Genomic DNA, 18,451 nt, shown 5'->3' on the forward strand with positions numbered 1-18,451 from the left:
GCCCAAGGCAGGGTGTTCTTGTGGCCATAAATGAAAAAATATTTCAATAATCCAGTGTCTTGCTGACTGTCAAATAGCTCTTTCAGCCTCCTGGAGTGTGCACAGTTGTAATTTAGTGCAACATCTGTGACACACTTGTAAACCCCATTTCACCCCTCAAACGTCCGAACAGCCAGCTACATCAGCACTGCGTGTAATTTATTGGATGCTGAATTGTGACATGGTGCCCACTAACCCAGTGTACTGATGACTGCTAGAGGAGAGCTGTGGAGGAGCACCACACTCCAGTTAGAGCCGATCAGGTGTTTACCATCTGCAGTTGAATCCATAAAGAGACAACTTTGAATCATCTTGCATCCACCGGCCCAATCAGAGCGAGTTCACAAACACCTGGGAGTCCTCTCTGGTGAAGACAGCATAGGGTGCGGCTTGTGATTTTAGTTTTATAACACCCTGACATCAAATTTGGGTCAGCGCAAGACAAGTGATGACTCCAACTGTTTCGTGGAAACCCACATTATCAACCCACACACATCAAAAGGTAGATCTTTTATTCTAAGCATCAAAGCACATTATTCCACTATGATCAAAGCTACTGCACGGTGGGTAGCTCAGAGCTGTTGGAGAAATTGAAATTTGGGTTTCCGCTCACTTGCTTTCCGCCACCCTGGTCTTGTCTCCTGTCTCTGCTGTATCCTAGTGAGCGCTTGGGATATTCATTAGAGCACCACAGTTCCTGTTAGCTTTGCCCAGTGAATTTACAATGTTATTAGTGTGTTTAATTTAGCACAACATTCTCCCACAGACTGGAGAATTACCTACCAAAAAAGTCTAAATACATATAATGTATATGTGTGTGGAGAACAAAACAAATCCTGTATTCCTCATGTGACTCTTTGACTGTGACTAATTGAACTGATGCAGGGTCCAGAGGTTAATTCAAAATGTACGTTGAAATCAGCGATTGGTTTCCTCTAACATATATTTTGTAGCATAGGGTCACATATTTTGTATATTTTGACAGATGTACATGTATGTACTGCCACATTACCATTCAATATTATGTCAAACTGTAATCAGAACAAATGGTGATGATCACCAAGTAAAACCAAAACCAATCTACCGCCAAGTATAACATAGTTATACTTACCTGCAGCCAGACTGCACTGAGCTTCTGACAAGCCACATAACGAGCATCTGTGTCAGCTTGAGTTTTTGTTTTTTTAAAGCAATTTAAAATTTGATGTCAGACTTTGGTGCCAATCTTTGGTTCCAGTCCTGTGAGGCCCTGTCCACATGTATACAGGTATTTCTTAAAACAAAACTTTTTCTATGCATTTTGGCCTTCCATACGCAATATTTTAAAGACTATTTAATTTATTTAGGTGATCATGTTGTTAAACATGCTGAAACAACATTGTAGTTGCCATTTCTATTTCCAATCCAGTTAATTTATGCCTGATAGAAGTCTTTGTGAGTGTGTGGTATCAACGCTTTTGAAGTTCAGAGACGTGTCAAACATCCAATTCCTGCAGGCGTCCATGTTTTGCTGAATGGATACACTTGGATGCATTTGTTTGGAAGTTTGAATACAGACTTGACATCCCACTTGCAGTGCGTTGCTGCGTTCCAGTCAAAGTTGGAGGTCGGAATTTCATTGCTAACATTTCCAACTTCTGACCTCTGGGTGTTCCAGGTGCACAACGCCATGGGCTAACAAAAAACTTGGCTGACTGTGACAGTGGCAAGTGTACACCCTCAGCAGTGCTGCCTATTTGCATATTTGAATGAAAAAGAGGGGGAAATGACACGTGATAAGAAATACCAGTATACATTTTATTTCACAGCACTTCCATACTTGGAAACATGTCAAAATATTCCACTTACTACCCTAATGAAAATACTAAAAATACATTTTCGAATACATCCCCATCATTACTCAGGTGCTGCCATTATTTTATGACTGTTGATCCTTCATGAAGCTTGGATAAAAGGATTTGCCTTGAGTTAAAAAAAAGGTTTTCCTTCTTCCATTTCATCCTCGCTGAAGCTTTGAGTTCTGAGCTATCTGGAACGCAGCATAAGCTCAATGTTTCTTGCCAAAGTGCTTTATTATATGTAAACAAGGGCTTCTACTGGCAACCTTTTATTCTAGAACCATATTAACTTACAAACAATGGCACTTTACTCTAGGAAAATTTCCATTAACAACACTCATGAGCTTGTTTGTATCTATAATTTTGACTGACTTGTGAATTTTGAGTGCAAAACTTCTGTTGCTGCCACGAATATAAAAACAAGCAACAACACTTCTTTTGCACCAGAGGCCTTTTCCCAGGACAGATACACCAGACACGGAGCAAAAATGAAAAGATTTTATACACGGTGTGCTGCCTTTCAGTCGCTCAAAATCAATGTAATCCTCAATCTTTCATGATTCTTTGCTTAATTTTACTTGACTGCAACTGTGTCTACACTATACAATTCCTGAACAAGAGTTATTCTTTTCCCTCCCTTCACTCAACCTTGTCTGTTTGTTTTTCTCTTTGTTGAGGGGGAGCAGATGAGCTTGGCAGAACTTCAACACCTCCTTGCAAATATGAATGAATTCCGAGATCACAAATAATTCAGCCTCACCGTGGAACCATCTGTATGAACGATCATGGCTGTGTTAGCTGAGTATACGCCCCAATAAGGCTTTTATGGTTTTATGCGCACAGCAAAACATTGCCTTCTTGATCATTAAAATATGTGGATGAGTGACTCATTGGTAATGTCTATTCATTCTCACACACATCCTTAATGCTATTCTGGGCTATTGTGACGATACACTTCGTTCTGCTAGGTACATAATAACAATAAAGAAGAAGCTGTTAAAATGTGTGTACACTAGCTGAAAAATAGATTCTTAGCAATAAAAAGCACTCTAAAGGTGGGACTCTGCTTTTTTATGACCCAACATAAACGTCAGTCAGCAAATGCAGCACACATTAAGGCTTGTCACAGCATAGAAGGAGGCACCACTCAGAGTCCTTTGCTATCCTCAAATGGTTCCAGATAATTTATCAAACAGGGCCGTCTATGGCTGCCAATTTCACATCACAGGCCGCTGCTGTACAAGCTCGTTATATGCTGAACACGGAAGAATGTTTCCGCCAAGAAGTCTGGAGGCCAGAGATATGATATTGAACTGAGCGGATGGCTACATGTGACATCTTGGAGTCGGGTTCCATTGATTTCATTTTTAGAGAGATGACGCAGAAACACTAGACCATAGAAAATTCATCTGAAGAAGTCATGCCGACCCTAGCATGCTTGAGACAATATTTTCTGTGAAGGAGCTTTAATTGACCCTTAAATCTGCAAGAATCTCACTTGTTGTGCTTACTTAGCCACCTCAACATGACTGAAAGAAGGTGCTTGGCTGTACATTTGTGGACACGACCGCCTTCATATCTTTTGTCAGCTGGCATCCGAGCACTGCTTTAATGAGGCAGCAGAGGATTCATTTATTGATTTTTTTTTTTCAAAAGTACGAAAGGGGAGATAAAAACAGCAAATAAACAATAGTTGATGGAAAATTGACATTCCACTTTTATTTGAACTGACTATTTTGCTATACAAAGAGACAGGGATTGTGCATTTGTGCCATCCATTGTTGTCCATTGTCCATTTTTACCCTGTTAAAAGTGTCCATCAACAATTTCCATCAACATGGCAAGTTTTTCCTCACTCGGCCACTGTACAGATTGTAAAGCCCATTGAGGCAATGTGATTTGGATTTTGGGCTATATAAATAAAATTGATTTGCCATAGACAGCTTCACCTTGACTTCATTGTAATTTATGCTGCCACGTTTACTCAAAAGGAGACACACAGCTCTTTCAAAGGATGGAATCTGTTAAGGTTTGAGATGATGATAAAGGGACAAAGAGTGAGCTGGTCTAAATATATTCTCAATCAGTTGATCAGGGTTGTCAGGGAAAAGCGTGACTGGATTGCTGACTGATCTCAAATAAGCTTCCGTGGACATGAATAGCGCTAATGAACACAACTGAGAAAGAGGACTGCGCTGGTAATTGGCACCTTGCCTTTGTGTTATCTGCATCATCATGAAAGTTTACTGGAGGGTTGAAGTTTAAAGTATGGACGGCTTTTAAAGAGGACAGCTTTCAAGTGGTTACCACACAAAGTGATTGCTGTGTCACTGAATTAACTGACATAATGTACAAGCAGTATGGATGTGGAGGAGAAGCTTGCATCTCTTCCATTGATGACCTGGATGACATTTATTTCAAAATGCAATGCAGCAAGGACTTTTTTGCACAACACACACTTTGTGACTAATGACATTGGTTGTGAAATAGAGCATATTCGCCCTTGGAACAAGTGGAGCCTTTTATTAGGTCTTTTAATAAGTAGTGGAGTTCCTGAGCACCCATCTCTTCCATCATCCAGTATGTGGGCACCAGAGCTTCCCTGCTGTTTGCTTATTGTTGCTTACCATGATGGTGATGGCTTCCCATAGCACATGTACATAATCATCACAGCATAAATCATTACCTTTGAGGGAGGGTCATAAATATACATTTATAGCACCCTGAGTTGTTGTGCTACTGTTGGTGCCGCAGGATTTTCTTTGCAGTTTGTTCCTCCCCTCCGACAGCCTGTTCCAATCTGTCTCGATGTGCTGCAATTTCCAGCATCATACCATGTCTGGGGTTTAGTCAGCCATATCTTCTTAGAGGAAATCAAAATTGCAGTGCTGATTGGTCTAATAGGACTAGCTACACAAAGCCGATATGTGACTCCATCTCAGTCTGAGGGGCTGTCTGAACACGTGAATGTGGCTGAGGGACAGAAAAAGGGGAAGCTCATACAAAACACTGTGCTGAGGATGTGACTGTTTGACCTGGCTGTTGACGTATGATTTCTTTTGAAATGCACCTCAACTTGTCCAAGGCAGGCCATCTGGTGGCTTGGCCAAGCTGTTTAATCTTTCAAATATTGTTTTCAGCACTGTGAGATTTTGGAGGAACTTTAGAAAGCCAATTAAAAGTAATTGGCAATGTTCTCCTCAGCTCAATGTCTCAAACACCGGCCTTCTTTCAGCTCCGATGTGTTCTTTTAGCTTCTCAGTGTGAGTCATGTAAACAAGCTTGTATCACAAACTCTCCACTGCTCACCTGTGTGACACTGTCTCTCATGGTGGGTGAGCGCTGTTTGCGGGTGGTGGTTGTGGCCATAGTGGTGGTTGTCTCCATTATTGTGGTGGACATATCAGCCAGTGGGGTGGTGGAGGTGGTGTCAGTGGTGAGCACCGAGGGCACATCACCCACCAGACGCAGGTTACCCTGGGTCTGGACATTGGGGTCGCCCTCGGCCGCCAGTTTGAGCACCTGCAGGCCATTGTAGTACAGGCCTGAGATCTGGCCCTGGAAGTGGCGTCCCTTCTCTCCACCGCCACCAATTTTGATGAACGCCTGGCTGTTGAAGATAGTCAACTGGCGACCTGATACGTGATAGATAAGGAAGAAGAAGAAATGACGAAGAGGAGAGAAGAAGTGGAGGTAAGAGAAAAAGAGAAACCATGGAAAGAGGGAAAGAAAAAGGGAGAAAGGGCAAAGAATACAAATCAGCCATGGTCTCTGGTTGAGCTTGCACATAAAAGACAAAGTCATACACAGGCACAGTGAAGACAAGGGGACCGTTTCAATCACATGGGATTTCCAGGGCAACACTTTAGGGAGATTGGACCCTGGTTTGCTGCAGGTGGAGCCATTATGGGGCAGGGCACGTGCCACTTCCTGTGAAAGGCAGCTTGAATCTGGCAGTCAAATAAATTGCAGGGGCAGTTGAGGCTTGACCCTCAGACTGAGGGTTCACAGTGAAACGCATCTCATTTGCCCTGGGATGGAATATATTAGAACAATGCTGGGACTGTGTCATTGACCTCCAATGCACCTGAGCTGCACAATGATAAAGTACCTCTGCCAGTGGAAAAAAAAGTCACCCCGCTCTACCATCCAAAGGAGGAAAATAAGATCCTCATTGGAATGAAATGTTTAATTCAGCAGGGGCTGTCCCTCTCTGTGGTCATTACCATTCATCTGGATGGATAGATGAATGAAGGGAGGATAGGGTCGACCATTTAACCAGGGTCCAATACTAATGTGTTACCAGGACTTGTGGTGCGAGGGTGGAGTGGGGGTGGTCTGACAGGTGTAGTTTTTCTCCCTGCATTTTTTCCTGCTGACGCCAAGTTAGTTTAGTTTTAATTTTCTATCCCATATTTGTATCACAGTTCTCCTGGGGAACACCTCACTGTACCACTTGGACTGGTGCAACCTTTGACTCCTATTTTGAGTCGTGTGGATATGAGAGTAGATGTAAGGTGGAGGGAGGTATGGGAGTATTATTATGGGATACTGTTGGAAGCATGTGGGTTAAAAACAGATCTGATGAGGTAATTACTTAGAGGAGAAGGGCAAGGAAGCCAAAGAGCTTTTTTATGGATAAATCAATCCATGTAAGGAAAGAGGGAGTGCGTTTGTTTGTGAAAGGAATACTACACTAATGTGTGCATCTGCAAAATATAGACTCTCTAGGGAGGTTGTGCTACAGACCTCGGAAATGAGAGACCCCTCTGGCCTAACGGGAGGCTGTGTTTCTTTTTGTGTGGATGTGTGTAAGCAGATGCCACAAGCATGAAAGACAACAAGTGCTCCTAAATGCATATGTGGGCATATTTACACATCATGCACATGTTATTTGGAAACACTGGCTTCTGTGTTGTTGTTCAATTGTGACGCATGAATTCTCTGAACAACTTCTGAATGTTGCTATTGTTTCTCTGTGGGACTGCAAGCCACTCATCAGTATGGAGACAATGGGGACAGGCCTGGGTCCCATTTGTTTCCAATTAAGAGAGCTGAAAGGGTACTTCATCACTGTAATTATGATTTACTCTATGTTTATATGGGCTCATTCTGACATATGTGTAAGACCCCGGTGGGTGGGACTATGAGACAAATAACTGCACATGCATGTGTATGTGGGCATACAAGTACATGTTCAGTATACAGTATGTGTATCTGTACGTTTCCTACTGAGGGGAGATCAATCTATTCCACTGAGATGGGCCATTACAAGTGTCATCCCATTATCAGATCATTAGGTCTGTGAGGGGCCCACAAGGGACCCTGCTCCAACTTCATAATGATGGGACTTAATGTCTGGCATACGCACTGTTGACATAATAACTGAGTCTCACTCAATTATCTCATCACTTAGCATGTTTGATGGGGGCGTGATGGGAGGGAAAAGATTGTCAAAGTGGGGACATCAGCAAGGAAAATACAGGAGAATAACCATGCTTGTGTACATACACAGAGAACCTTGAAACATCACACAAGATCAAACTTAGAAATGCACATTAACAGTCTCACGCCCCCCCACCCCCCCCACACTCTTCCAGTGTCCTTGACAAAAGGACATGTACATACATCCACACGTCAGCCCAGAGGGTCTCCCATTTCAAACAACCCCAGTGAGCCCCCGCTCAGGGTGATGGGAGAGCGGAGAAGTTGCGGACACGCATCATCATCTATTTTTTCCTGAATGATATCAGTACTCATGGTTTACCGAACAGTTCAAGTTCCTTTAAAAATGCACGGCTCCCCCAGTTGATCTGTGTAGACAGGACAGTTTCCTCCGGAGCAGTTAAGCGTTAAGTTAACTGGTGTCACAATTACACTCTGAGCCAATGACACAGTCATAAGTAAGCCATATTGACAAGTGGCTTATGATTATGATACAGACTAGGAGGAATTAGTTATACCTCCAAAAGTCAGTGCACAGGCATCGGCATTTTGTCATATATCTCTTAAAGTGTCCAAGCATCCATGGGGTGACCAATTTAATCCTGCAACAATGTCCTTCTTTGTTACAAGAAAAAAAAAAAAAAAAAAGAGAGGCATGAAGAAAAAAGAGGCGTATGAAGATGAGCCTTGGAGAGCATTGTGACAGCCATTTATGCGTTCATCCATTTTGAGAGAGAGAGACAGTGAAAAGGAAGAAAGGTGCCCTCTAGACTAGATGAAGGGAAATCAGTGTTTGTTTTTGGAGCTGTCTGGTCGGCATGAGACTCTAACAGGGCCTGATGAAGTTATTGTTTCAGGGTCTGCAGGGTCAAATCAAAAGTGACATGCGGTTTTAGAGCCAATTTTGGTGACGGGCGTCAGAGGGATGGGGTGGAGGGGTTGGGCGGGTAAAAAGAAGAGCCTCTGCATGACAAGCAATCACAACGCTTAATATTACAGAGCTGGATGTCGTGCTGCAGCAGAGCAGAGCAGAGGAGTGTGTGAGTGTATATAATGACTTATGAAATATGTCAGTGAAATGACCTTTATGTGTGTGATAGTTGGCCTTTTCAAGTAGTGTGTGTTTGCCCAACATTTATTTACATACGCCTTTCTCTCGTGGATGTGAATGTGTGAATCCACAGCTTTTACTGTTCGTGCAGAGAGCACAGCGCATGGACTTTGCACATTGATTAGAGTGGACCACTTTGCCGTGATTGGGTGGGTGCTGCCTCGCCTGTCTTCCCAAGGCTGTTAAGGTGATAGTCATTTAATTGACAGAGGCTTAGGTTGGGAGGGGCCAGGTGGGGTAGATGAGAAGTTTGGGATAGGGTGGGACTGGCAAGCGTACAGCCACTCATTATAACAGGCATTCATGGCTGTTCAGAATGCCTTAATTTACTGCAATGCAGAGACTGATGCTCAGACTTGAATCATTGCATACACTGTGCTGATACACTGTGTTGATTCATACATTTACCCATCTATCTGCTCATCAGATGATATGGACAAGAAATTTAAATCTAAATTTTTTAAGCTAGGAGACAGTTCTGGTTTTAATGGTTCATTAACTGCACTGCAAGATTAAATGTGACTAAAATATGTTGAAGTCTTTCAGCAATTGCAAGGCTGTTATTGTGAAGTATATTCAAAAGACTCAGAAGTTACAGCTGAGAATTATGCCATCGAGCGTGCTAACATGCTCACAATGGTTTCGCTATTTTGCTGATCATTAGGAGATAAAATATTTGCTCTGTTCACATTTTGAGTTCAGGGTGTAAGCATTCTGAAATTTGCACTAGAGGATAAGTAAGGGGACAGGTCTGCAAGTCTTATATGATGTCTGTAGGGTGAAATAGTAGACAGACCAACATTGCCATTGATAGAGGTACAATAGAGCTAGCACAGTTAACAATACAGTTTAGGCTATGGGCTGTCAGTAATAATGAAAATCACTACAACAAATACTGTGCATCTGGTTTAAAATCTGTTTTATCACTGATAACGCAGAAAAATCTGAACACTAATTTATCTGCTTCTTCTGTTTGCTTTGTCATGGGCTCACCTCTCTTCATCGAGATGGAGCCTATTCTGTCTGTCTCTCTGTCTGTCTGTCTATATCTATTTATACATCCTCAGAGATTAGTCCATGAGAGGTTAAAAATGTTAGCTATTTTCTTCTTTTAGTTCTGCACATCTCCTGCCTACCTCTGTCAGTCCCTATTACGTTTAAATCCATATAGTATGTACTCATGAAACCCATGGGGAAATATGGAATGCACAAAGTAGAACACTGTGCTCCTCAAATTTGTCACAACAAAGTGGGGTAAAAATAGCCCCTGGTAATGAAATGATATGCATAGAATAAAGCTGAAAGCTGAGAGTAAAATGACATAAAGACGTGGACAGGCAGCTTGACGAGTACTGAGCAGACGAGCTATACTCCTCATCATTTGAATCCCAAGGCTAAGTTTCCGATGGAGATTGGTGATGATTGTGTGTCTTTTTCTGCCCTCGTTGTCTAGAAATCATGCTTCGGAGATGCTGCAGCTTGGTAAATCTTTGCTCCGGCCCTGCAGCCTGGAAATATAAAGTATCCTGACTTGGAGCCGTACACACTTTTGCTGCTTAAATAGGGCATCTGGGTGAAAGAAGGCGAGCACGACTATTCCTAAAGGCATTATCATCCGCAATCACACCCGCCTCTGCTTGGATCACCCGAGGGGCTTAGTGGCTGATAGCCTAGCGGGCGTCATGGAGGAGTGAGAAGCGCTCTGACTTCGATTTCCTCGACAAATCATCGTGGTAATGACCCCTGCATGTCACAGCATCTTGCAGCCGGGGGGAGTGTTTATTTTTACATTTGTATTGCACAGTAGACTGCAGTGTGCAGTGGCCCCCCCATGTAGCTGGCAGGTAATCAATATGACTGGAGATTTGGATTCCCTTCTACTGTACATCTTACACTGGCCTGTCATTCTCTCATGAGACTTTCCTTAACAGTGTCCCTAAAGAGAAGGTGGACCCTTATTGAAAGTGACTACAACTATAATAATAAAAGTTTCAAGTAAATCATCACTGTTCTAGTCCGTTATTCTCATTCCTCTTCAGGGTGTGTGTGTGTGTGTGTGTGTGTGTGTGAGAGAGAGAGTTGTATGTTTGTGTATGTTGGACACACACAGTTTTTTGAAATACCATTTCACTTTCACTACTTTCTTTTGGTAGTAGCCATGGGGCAGCTCCCGAGTTATCTATCAAATTCCTGAGAGAGCTACGATAAAGAACGAAGTGGTTGGACAGGGACTGAGAGAATGGGGACATGAGAGATGACAGGAGCAAGGGAGGATGACAGACGAGCAGGACAGAGAAAGACCAAGCCTGAACGAGGATAAAATGTCAAAGAGATGGAGCGAGGGCATGGAGGGAGGGAAGGTGGGAGTAGATGACAGGCTTGGTAAAAAAGAACAAGAGGAATCATGCAGTTAAAGAGAGTGTCTGAGGAAGAAAAAGACATATGGCAATACACAGCAGTAAGACGTAAAGAAGAAGTAGTTGGAAGAGCGGTCAGTTATGGCAAAAGAAAAGCAAAAAGGGGTAGAGAGTGGCTGAAATGCTTCACATGTAGAGGACATGGTGTGTCACCTCTCGCCTCCTTCCCTCATTCTCAAGTGTAGACAGTTAATCATATGATTAACCTTGTGGTAATGACAGGGTTTAATGATATGAACCTTTCTCAGTCTGAGGCCATGGCTTCCTGCTGAATACATCAGCACATCCCTGTTGACCAGATGCTTATACAGAGGAGGTAGGTATACATTTACACAGAGGGTGGGACGAATACGAAAATAACATGCTCAGCTGGCCGTGCTGTCATAAAAACTGGTGAGAAAATTGATTCATTCTGAGAAACAGTCAAAAGCGCAGAATGTGCGTTCTACTTTTTTGTGAAACTGAAAAAAATGGCTCTTTGAAAGTGATGAATTTAAATGACAATTATGTGTTCATTGTGCTCACAAAGTTAATTGCTGAGAATGCTGGGAACTAGCATACAGGCCCTATTTATTTTCTTTAGGATGCAAGGGCTGCAGGGTAAGGGTACAACTACTGTCAAATTGATTAGCTTATTAATCCCACACACACACACACACACGGTGGGTGGGATATTATTTCCCATTAAGCTTTGCTCATCTTGGGTTTCACCCGCAAATATAGTGGTTTTGATAATTGTTTCTTGCTCCACTGGACTTCGTGATGTCCAATGGAGCAACTTCGTGACTTTAGTGATGTTGCTGTGGTGCAAAGAGCTCAGCAATTGCATTGATGTGCATGAGGATATTTTGGTCGAAACTATTAAAATAAGGATAAAGTCTGTTAAGTTGTTTCTTTTCTTTGTTAAGTTACGGTAGCCATAATTGCTCAAACTACAGCAAAATAGCAAAAAAAAGAAAAAAAAAAAGAAAAAAAAAAAAAAAGGATTTTCTAATGAAAGACCGGTCTCCAGATCTAAAAGGTTTTATCAGTTGGGTGCAGGTTGCATCACTCCTGTCTGATGTCTGTTATAAATACAGAGCCAAATTCTACTTAGATGACTTCTTCAACCAGAAGTAAACTGCCCTAAAAGCTGTTGCAGTAACAGGAGTAATAGCAAGTTTCCAGTTGCAGCTTTGCCTCGATGCACTATCCTCCTCGAATTTTTTTCTAAACAGAGAGAAATGGCTTGTCTCAGATGAGTTGTGGTCGGTAATTACAAGCTGAGCCGAGCCAAGCTGAAGAGTGGGCTGGGCTTGGGCCACGCTCGACTTGCTAATGCACAGATTGCTTGTCGGAGGCTGTGAAATAATGGCTGTATGTCTGCTACAACCCCCAGAATGTAGGTGGAAGGGAGGGGAGAGGACGGTGGCTTGATACTGTGTTCTCACAAGACCTTAACCCTCCCTCGCTGTGAGCAGCTAACATGGAGGAGGTGATTGTTGGAGGAAGGGGGGTGAAAAGGATGATCTAAGTGTACCCATCCCTGGTGGAGGGGATATGAAAAGACTGCAGCTAGAGAGAGCAGTATCTTTCTCCCTCCAACGTCATCATTGCGCCTCTCTCATCCTCTTTCTACTCCTGTTATCTTACAGAGAGGAAGGATACCATATGGCTGCAAAGAGCTTCTATCTGAAATGTTTTCTCTTAGCTGAGTTGCAGGGTGGGAGGGATGGCCCAGAATTCACCTCTGTCAATACATTCCTTTGTGATACGCAGAACAGGAAGTTGGACCGTTTGCTCACACAGTCTTTATGGGTTTGTGTTCACAAATCCTTCACGCACCCGCAGAATTTCTAGTATGCGTATCAACAAACAAGAACTCCCCCTATTTCCATTTTCTTTTCCTCGAATAAGGAGGGAGAAAGTCGGAGAACACTGGAGCACAATGGGGGTGGGGTGGGATGCTGACAAAGTCGATTATGAAGTGTTCCCAAGTTATCTCCTCAGCGCAAGGCTTTCTTTTGGTAATTAAGAGCGTTTTGCTTTTTTACCCCTCAGAAGTTGGGCTGGTTTGGGTAGAACACTATGAATTAATTATGTTTGACAATTGAGATGAGGGGCCAAATGCAGCATGAAGTTAGACTGAAAGCCTTGTGAGGCAGCATAGAGCCCCGAGGTCTTTGAAGGCAGCTGAGGAGGCTGGGATTGTGGTGGTGAATCTGCAGGACTCCTGAGACAGGAGAGTGGATTTAATCACATGTGGCTCTATATCTGATCCTATATCAGTATGTAGATCTTCAACAGGGGATACTGTAGTGGGAGAGACACAGAGAGAGATCACACGATGGTTAGCTAGGGACAATCTTCTCTCTCTTTATTCACTCCGACTGTGACTGTGCTGTTTTTAGGCCATTTCATGGTAGGGGACCATGAAATAACAGCAAAGTGTCCCTTCTTTCCAGATAGAGAGCTGCTTTTCTCGCAGCCACTTTTCTACTCATGAGCAAGCACATTAAAATACATACAGTTTCCCCCTACTTCCTTCAAATAAGGCCATAATAGTGCAGAGGGATCATATGAGAAAACAAGATAGTAACTCAGCGGGATACAGAGCTCATCATGGGGTTGCTAAAGACAGACTGATTTGCTCTCTGCACTCTGCTGCCTGATGTGAGAAAAGCTCTGAAATAAAGCTGGGATTGAATAGCAGATCTGGACCACTGCCTGCCCGTGAGATGTTGATTTGGGCTCTGGCCCCACACCAAGTGGGAGGACTTGATTGCTTTTGATTAGGGAATGGGGGAGCTCACACCAGACCATTAAACACTGAACATTAAACCGGTTTCTCCTGCTTGCTTTTTAGGCCACAGAGACCCGATGTTGTAGTATTCCTCCACTGTGCCTCCCTACACTCATGTACCTAAACTCAGAGGTAGATCACCATGTTGTTGGAGAGCTCCAGAGATCGACTCCTTGCCAGAAGAAAATAGAGCTCCAATTCTTCAGGGAGCTTTATTGGCTTCCTTAGTCATCTGCTAAAGGGAACAACTAAAGGGAATTGATTCTTGCTGGTTACTTGCAATGTTTATTTTCTGGTGGAGCTCCCTGATGAGATCAGGGAGCTGCTACACATTATTATTGTTTTTAAAGACACAGGCAGCACTGATGCTAGCCAAGTTTTTGGTTAAGTGTGGTCAAGGAAAAACGAAGAGAATATAAAAGATAGTGAGGAATAGAATGTACACATAGAGAACAGAAAACCTGGAATGATGGATCCATCTCAAGAGGGGGGGGCACATCTTAAGTTTTTGATTCGGATAGAGCTGTTGAAAACTTTTGGCACTCAGATTTTTCCCCCTTCATTGGGTTCCCGTAGTGGCTGCCATTCTGGATCTAGTCAGCAGGCACAGAGTCGTACAGAGATGCTCATTCTGATCTGCCTCACACACAGGAGAGGAGATGGGATCAGGGCAACAGAATGAGATGTAACACAGCTCTCCTCCAGGACGCTGCTGGCTCCAGTGACTTCCATTATAACCCAGCGTGACTAAAATACTGATTTGTGGGGGTGATTGTGAGCGATTTTGTGTCCTTATTTTGTTTCTGTCCACACATGAACGTAATAGTGCATGAGTCATTAGATTAATGATACTGTTGTAGCACCACTGAGATCCGACAGAAGTAGTGGTTTTCCGTGCTTGTTGAGTTTTAAAGAAACATTAGAAGGCACTTGAGAGGAGACCCATTGGGCTGATTATTTTGTCGCTCTGGTCAAGAGCATGTTGACGCATTAATGTCATAAAAGCACCAGAGAATGGAGACCCAAACCCCATATTGGTAACAGCCTGGACCATTAGAGGAAGAATAACCCAGGTTGTTTACCACACGACAGTCCCCAACTCTCATTCAAATGTTCATACATCCTTCAACCTGCATAGCAAAGACATATAGAACAGTACATTCAAAACCTGATTGATTTCCTTAGTGGCGAAAACAATAAATGTTAAAGGGACCTTCATGTATTTTTTTCATACACATTTAGGTTCAATTATCCACAGCAGGTGCGTCGTTTTTGAATTTGGTGTTCAGTTATTCACTTTGTTTTAACCCTCTGAGTTTTGTATCACATGGAGGTGGAGACAAGGGGAAGAAGTTGCCAGTTGGAAGTTTGTTTCATTAGTAGTAGTTAGAACTTAGTTAGATCTTTGTTTAGTTTTTGTCCCAAGTGATCGCCGCAACCTGTCCAAGTTCTTCCAAACACTGACATCCAGGTCAATTGCATTCAAATTTTAAACATCATTTATAACAAGGTTATAACTGAGGGCTCTCTGAATTTGAACCAGTGGGTAAAGCTGGAAAATCTTGCCAATCGTTTAAATTTTTGGCTAGTGGGAGAGGTTGGGAAGTTATGGGAGAAGCCCTCAGCAGTTAGTGTGGGTGGAGTTTGATTTGCTGTTAGGTGGTTAGATTCTGCTTAGAAGATTCTTAGCTTTAAGTTCTAGCCACTTCCTTGTCAAAGCAACGAACAGCTTTAACCCTTTGAGCTTGGAAATGTCCGCTAATTCCCCTCATTATCTAGACTACTATGAAAAAAGTGCTCTTCCAAAACCACTTTGCCTCTTCAGTCCATGACGTGTGTGGCATTATATATTGTCGTTAACTAATTCAATCAAGTTAACAAATAACTGTGACCTTCTTGAAAATACACCCTGATCAAAGCCCTCACTTGAGGTTAGATGCAGATTATTTGTTTATGTCGTCTTCCTACTTTCTCCCATTGCTGTCAATTAAAATGATTGGATGCAGACTCATTTCAAGCTACAGAAGAAAGAGAATAATACATTTGGTTTCAAGCTCCTCTTTAGAGTTTCATAGCATACACAAATCATTTTATAAGTGGGTAAGTCATTTTTTATTGATCCAGTTTTTCATTCAACTTTCATCTTACAAGTCTTTTTAATTCTGATTTGCGTCCTAACCACCCTCAGCAGAAGTGCGTTCCCCGATTGCACTGGAGAAGAGCAAAGAGGAGTTAGTTTATAGGAGCTGGAGATGAATGCACGGATTGTTTTGTTTCAATGAAATAAATATGCAGGCACTTTGTTTATCTTGTTTGTCTGTCACATGAGTGCTTCATTTTGCTCTTGGAGACAAATTCTAACTTCTCACTTCATCCCTGCATGTTTTATCATTCACAACACTGTTTTAAAGGAGGCCCTAAAGCAAAGTGGCTAATGCTTGAAACTTTTAATTTGTGATTAATTTAAGGGCATCTCTTGTACAAATACAAGAGATAATAGAACCCTTCGTGTGTAAGTCTTTGAAATCTGGACAATCTAATAATTTGAAGTTTTGTTCTGCGACGACAAGATTTCAGATTATGCACAGAAGTGCATGAGAAATAAATCTGCAAATGTTTTTACTGCGACACTGAGGCTATTTTAGCACTCCATTTAGCTGTCCCTCTGATTTATTCTACTCCTCTCCTTTTGAAGAATCAACCACCTTCAGCAGCACAAACACACGGCACAAGACAAAGACAAAGAGGTTGGGACATTTGGCACTCAAAGGGTTAAATAATCATCACTTTGATGGGACCACATTCAATACTTATGGCACTAGTAATGAATAACATGGGGCGGAAATTGACGCCCGCTCACTGCAATGAATGCAGACTGATTACTGAACACTTCAACAGTCCCTTTAACTTTTAGTGACATTCATGGGGAATTCTTTTGTCTTGTAACTCCCGTTATAAAATATTTTTTATGTTTTCAGGAATGATTAAATCGAGTCAAAGCAAACTCACATTCAGCCAACATAAGACACAGGAAAGAAGCAAACGGAATCAAGAGGCTTTTTACATGTGGTCAGGTTATTGGGGGTTATGTCGGGTTATTTGGGGGTTAATGCTCCGAAGAGATGCAGCCCCAGTTTAAGGTGCTTTGGATATGGTCCCCTGGATATTTGCATTTCAATTTTAGAGAATGGCTTTACTACTAAAAGAATATATGAAATTATGAATTTAAATGCCATTTATTCAACAGAACAATTTCAACTGGGCAAGCTAGGGTTTCAATGATGGCAAATATGTGATGGATCCTCCATCAATACCTGATTTCCAGGTTGGTTTTCAGGTACCAATCAAGATGAGAAATAATTGAGAGGAATGAGTCATGATACCTTAGCCAATTATTCTTAAATCTGGATTAAAGGGGACCTACAGTTCTGTTAAGAGCCAAATCACATTCACCCCTGTTGCATGGCACTGCACCTCCTCCAGAGTGGTGGTTAACGGTAGGTTAGGCGGTTGGATCATTAGTGGAGTTAAAGGGATTTTATTACCTTTGTCGAGTAGCCACTCGTCAACTACCCGACCGAGTCGGTATGGGATTCTTTGTCTAGCAATAGCCAGGCGCTCATTATCATAGTTCCCTTTAAGAAATTTGGAGAAGACAAATTAAAAGGTTACAAAAAAATCTGGAAGTTAAAAGGTTAGAGGTTAGAAGGGCAACATGGCAGATGTTTAGCAAGTTATGTACTTTAATTCAGCTTTAGTTAGGACAGGAAGAACTTGATATGTTTTTGGGCTGGTTTGTTTGGTTAGACAAGTTAACAGCATTCTAGTTACTCTGAGTTTAAGTGTTTTTTTAAATGTACTAACAAGTTAAACAGATTTATGAATTATTTAGATATAGTATGATTTGCGTAGCTGGTCGCAAAGTGAATACACATTAGATATGAATTAGCAGTAATCAAAGCTAGAATCACACACAGAACCAGCAATCATTTGACAACAGAGTTAATACACTGTGAAAGAGCAGAGAAGGAAAAAAACATCTCAATGTCAGCAACAAAAGATTATTTCACATGAGCATGAGATAATCACACAGTACTAAAAGACATTTCATGGTTGTTTCAAGGAAGACATATTTTAATTCCCATTCCACACAAAGAGTGTTTGATTAGAAAATCACCACCTCCAAAATCTGACAACACGATTTCATTCTGCTGGGCGGAGGATCACTTCACTTTGAATCCAACTCTTCTACAAATACGAGAAGGATTTAGTGAAACTGTCAGCACTCAGGTTTTCTCAGGTTTATTCCCCATGCATTAATTGAGCACTTCTCAGTGGCACTTGGCAATTAGCATCACTTCATCAGTGTGTCAAAGAAGTTTCATCGCCGCTGCGCAAACTTATTATCCCTCACTTCACTTCAATCAACCTCGGGGTCATGCTGCGTACATCTCCAATGCTGTCAATAGAGACGGAGCTGGAATTAGGGGAGATGAGGTCTGATGGTGGCCAGGCTGGGGGTTTGATGAAGTCTAATGTGGTGGCAATGTCAGAGGCTTAATTAGGAGTTATTGTCTGAAGTCAAATGGCAATCTTTGTGGATTATAGGTTAGAATCAGAATCAGAATCAGAGAGCTACAGCTTGCTAGCAGTGATTCCCATAAATCAGGTCAGGGAATCCCAAGGCGCCCTTGAAGAGAACAATGTGGAAAAGTATCACTGTAATTTAATGGAAATTATCCAATTTACAACATGTCTGAGTGAGAAGTTTGATCAAGAATGTGTCATTTTGCTACATACAAGGTGTTACACTTTATCT

The 18,451-nt window shown here is 42.1% G+C and overlaps 1 protein-coding gene across 8 annotated transcripts in view; it reads right to left on the reverse strand.

The window, feature by feature from the left end:
* The window catches only part of nrxn2b (neurexin 2b), a 629,462-nt gene that overhangs the window by 12,586 nt on the left and 598,425 nt on the right, over positions 1-18,451 (reverse strand). For 7 of the 8 annotated variants that reach the window (XM_037112710.1, XM_037112713.1, XM_037112711.1 and 4 more), the window contains 2 exons: positions 17,178-17,267; positions 5,187-5,512 (listed from right to left, as the gene is read on the reverse strand). In XM_037112710.1, the coding sequence (XP_036968605.1) occupies positions 5,187-5,512; positions 17,178-17,267 (416 nt within the window). The remainder of the gene's footprint in view (positions 1-5,186; positions 5,513-17,177; positions 17,268-18,451) is intronic. The other variant, XM_037112714.1, reaches the window with a different exon arrangement.

The sequence above is a fragment of the Acanthopagrus latus genome, chromosome 10, assembly GCF_904848185.1.
Source record: "Acanthopagrus latus isolate v.2019 chromosome 10, fAcaLat1.1, whole genome shotgun sequence".
NCBI lineage: Eukaryota > Metazoa > Chordata > Actinopteri > Spariformes > Sparidae > Acanthopagrus > Acanthopagrus latus.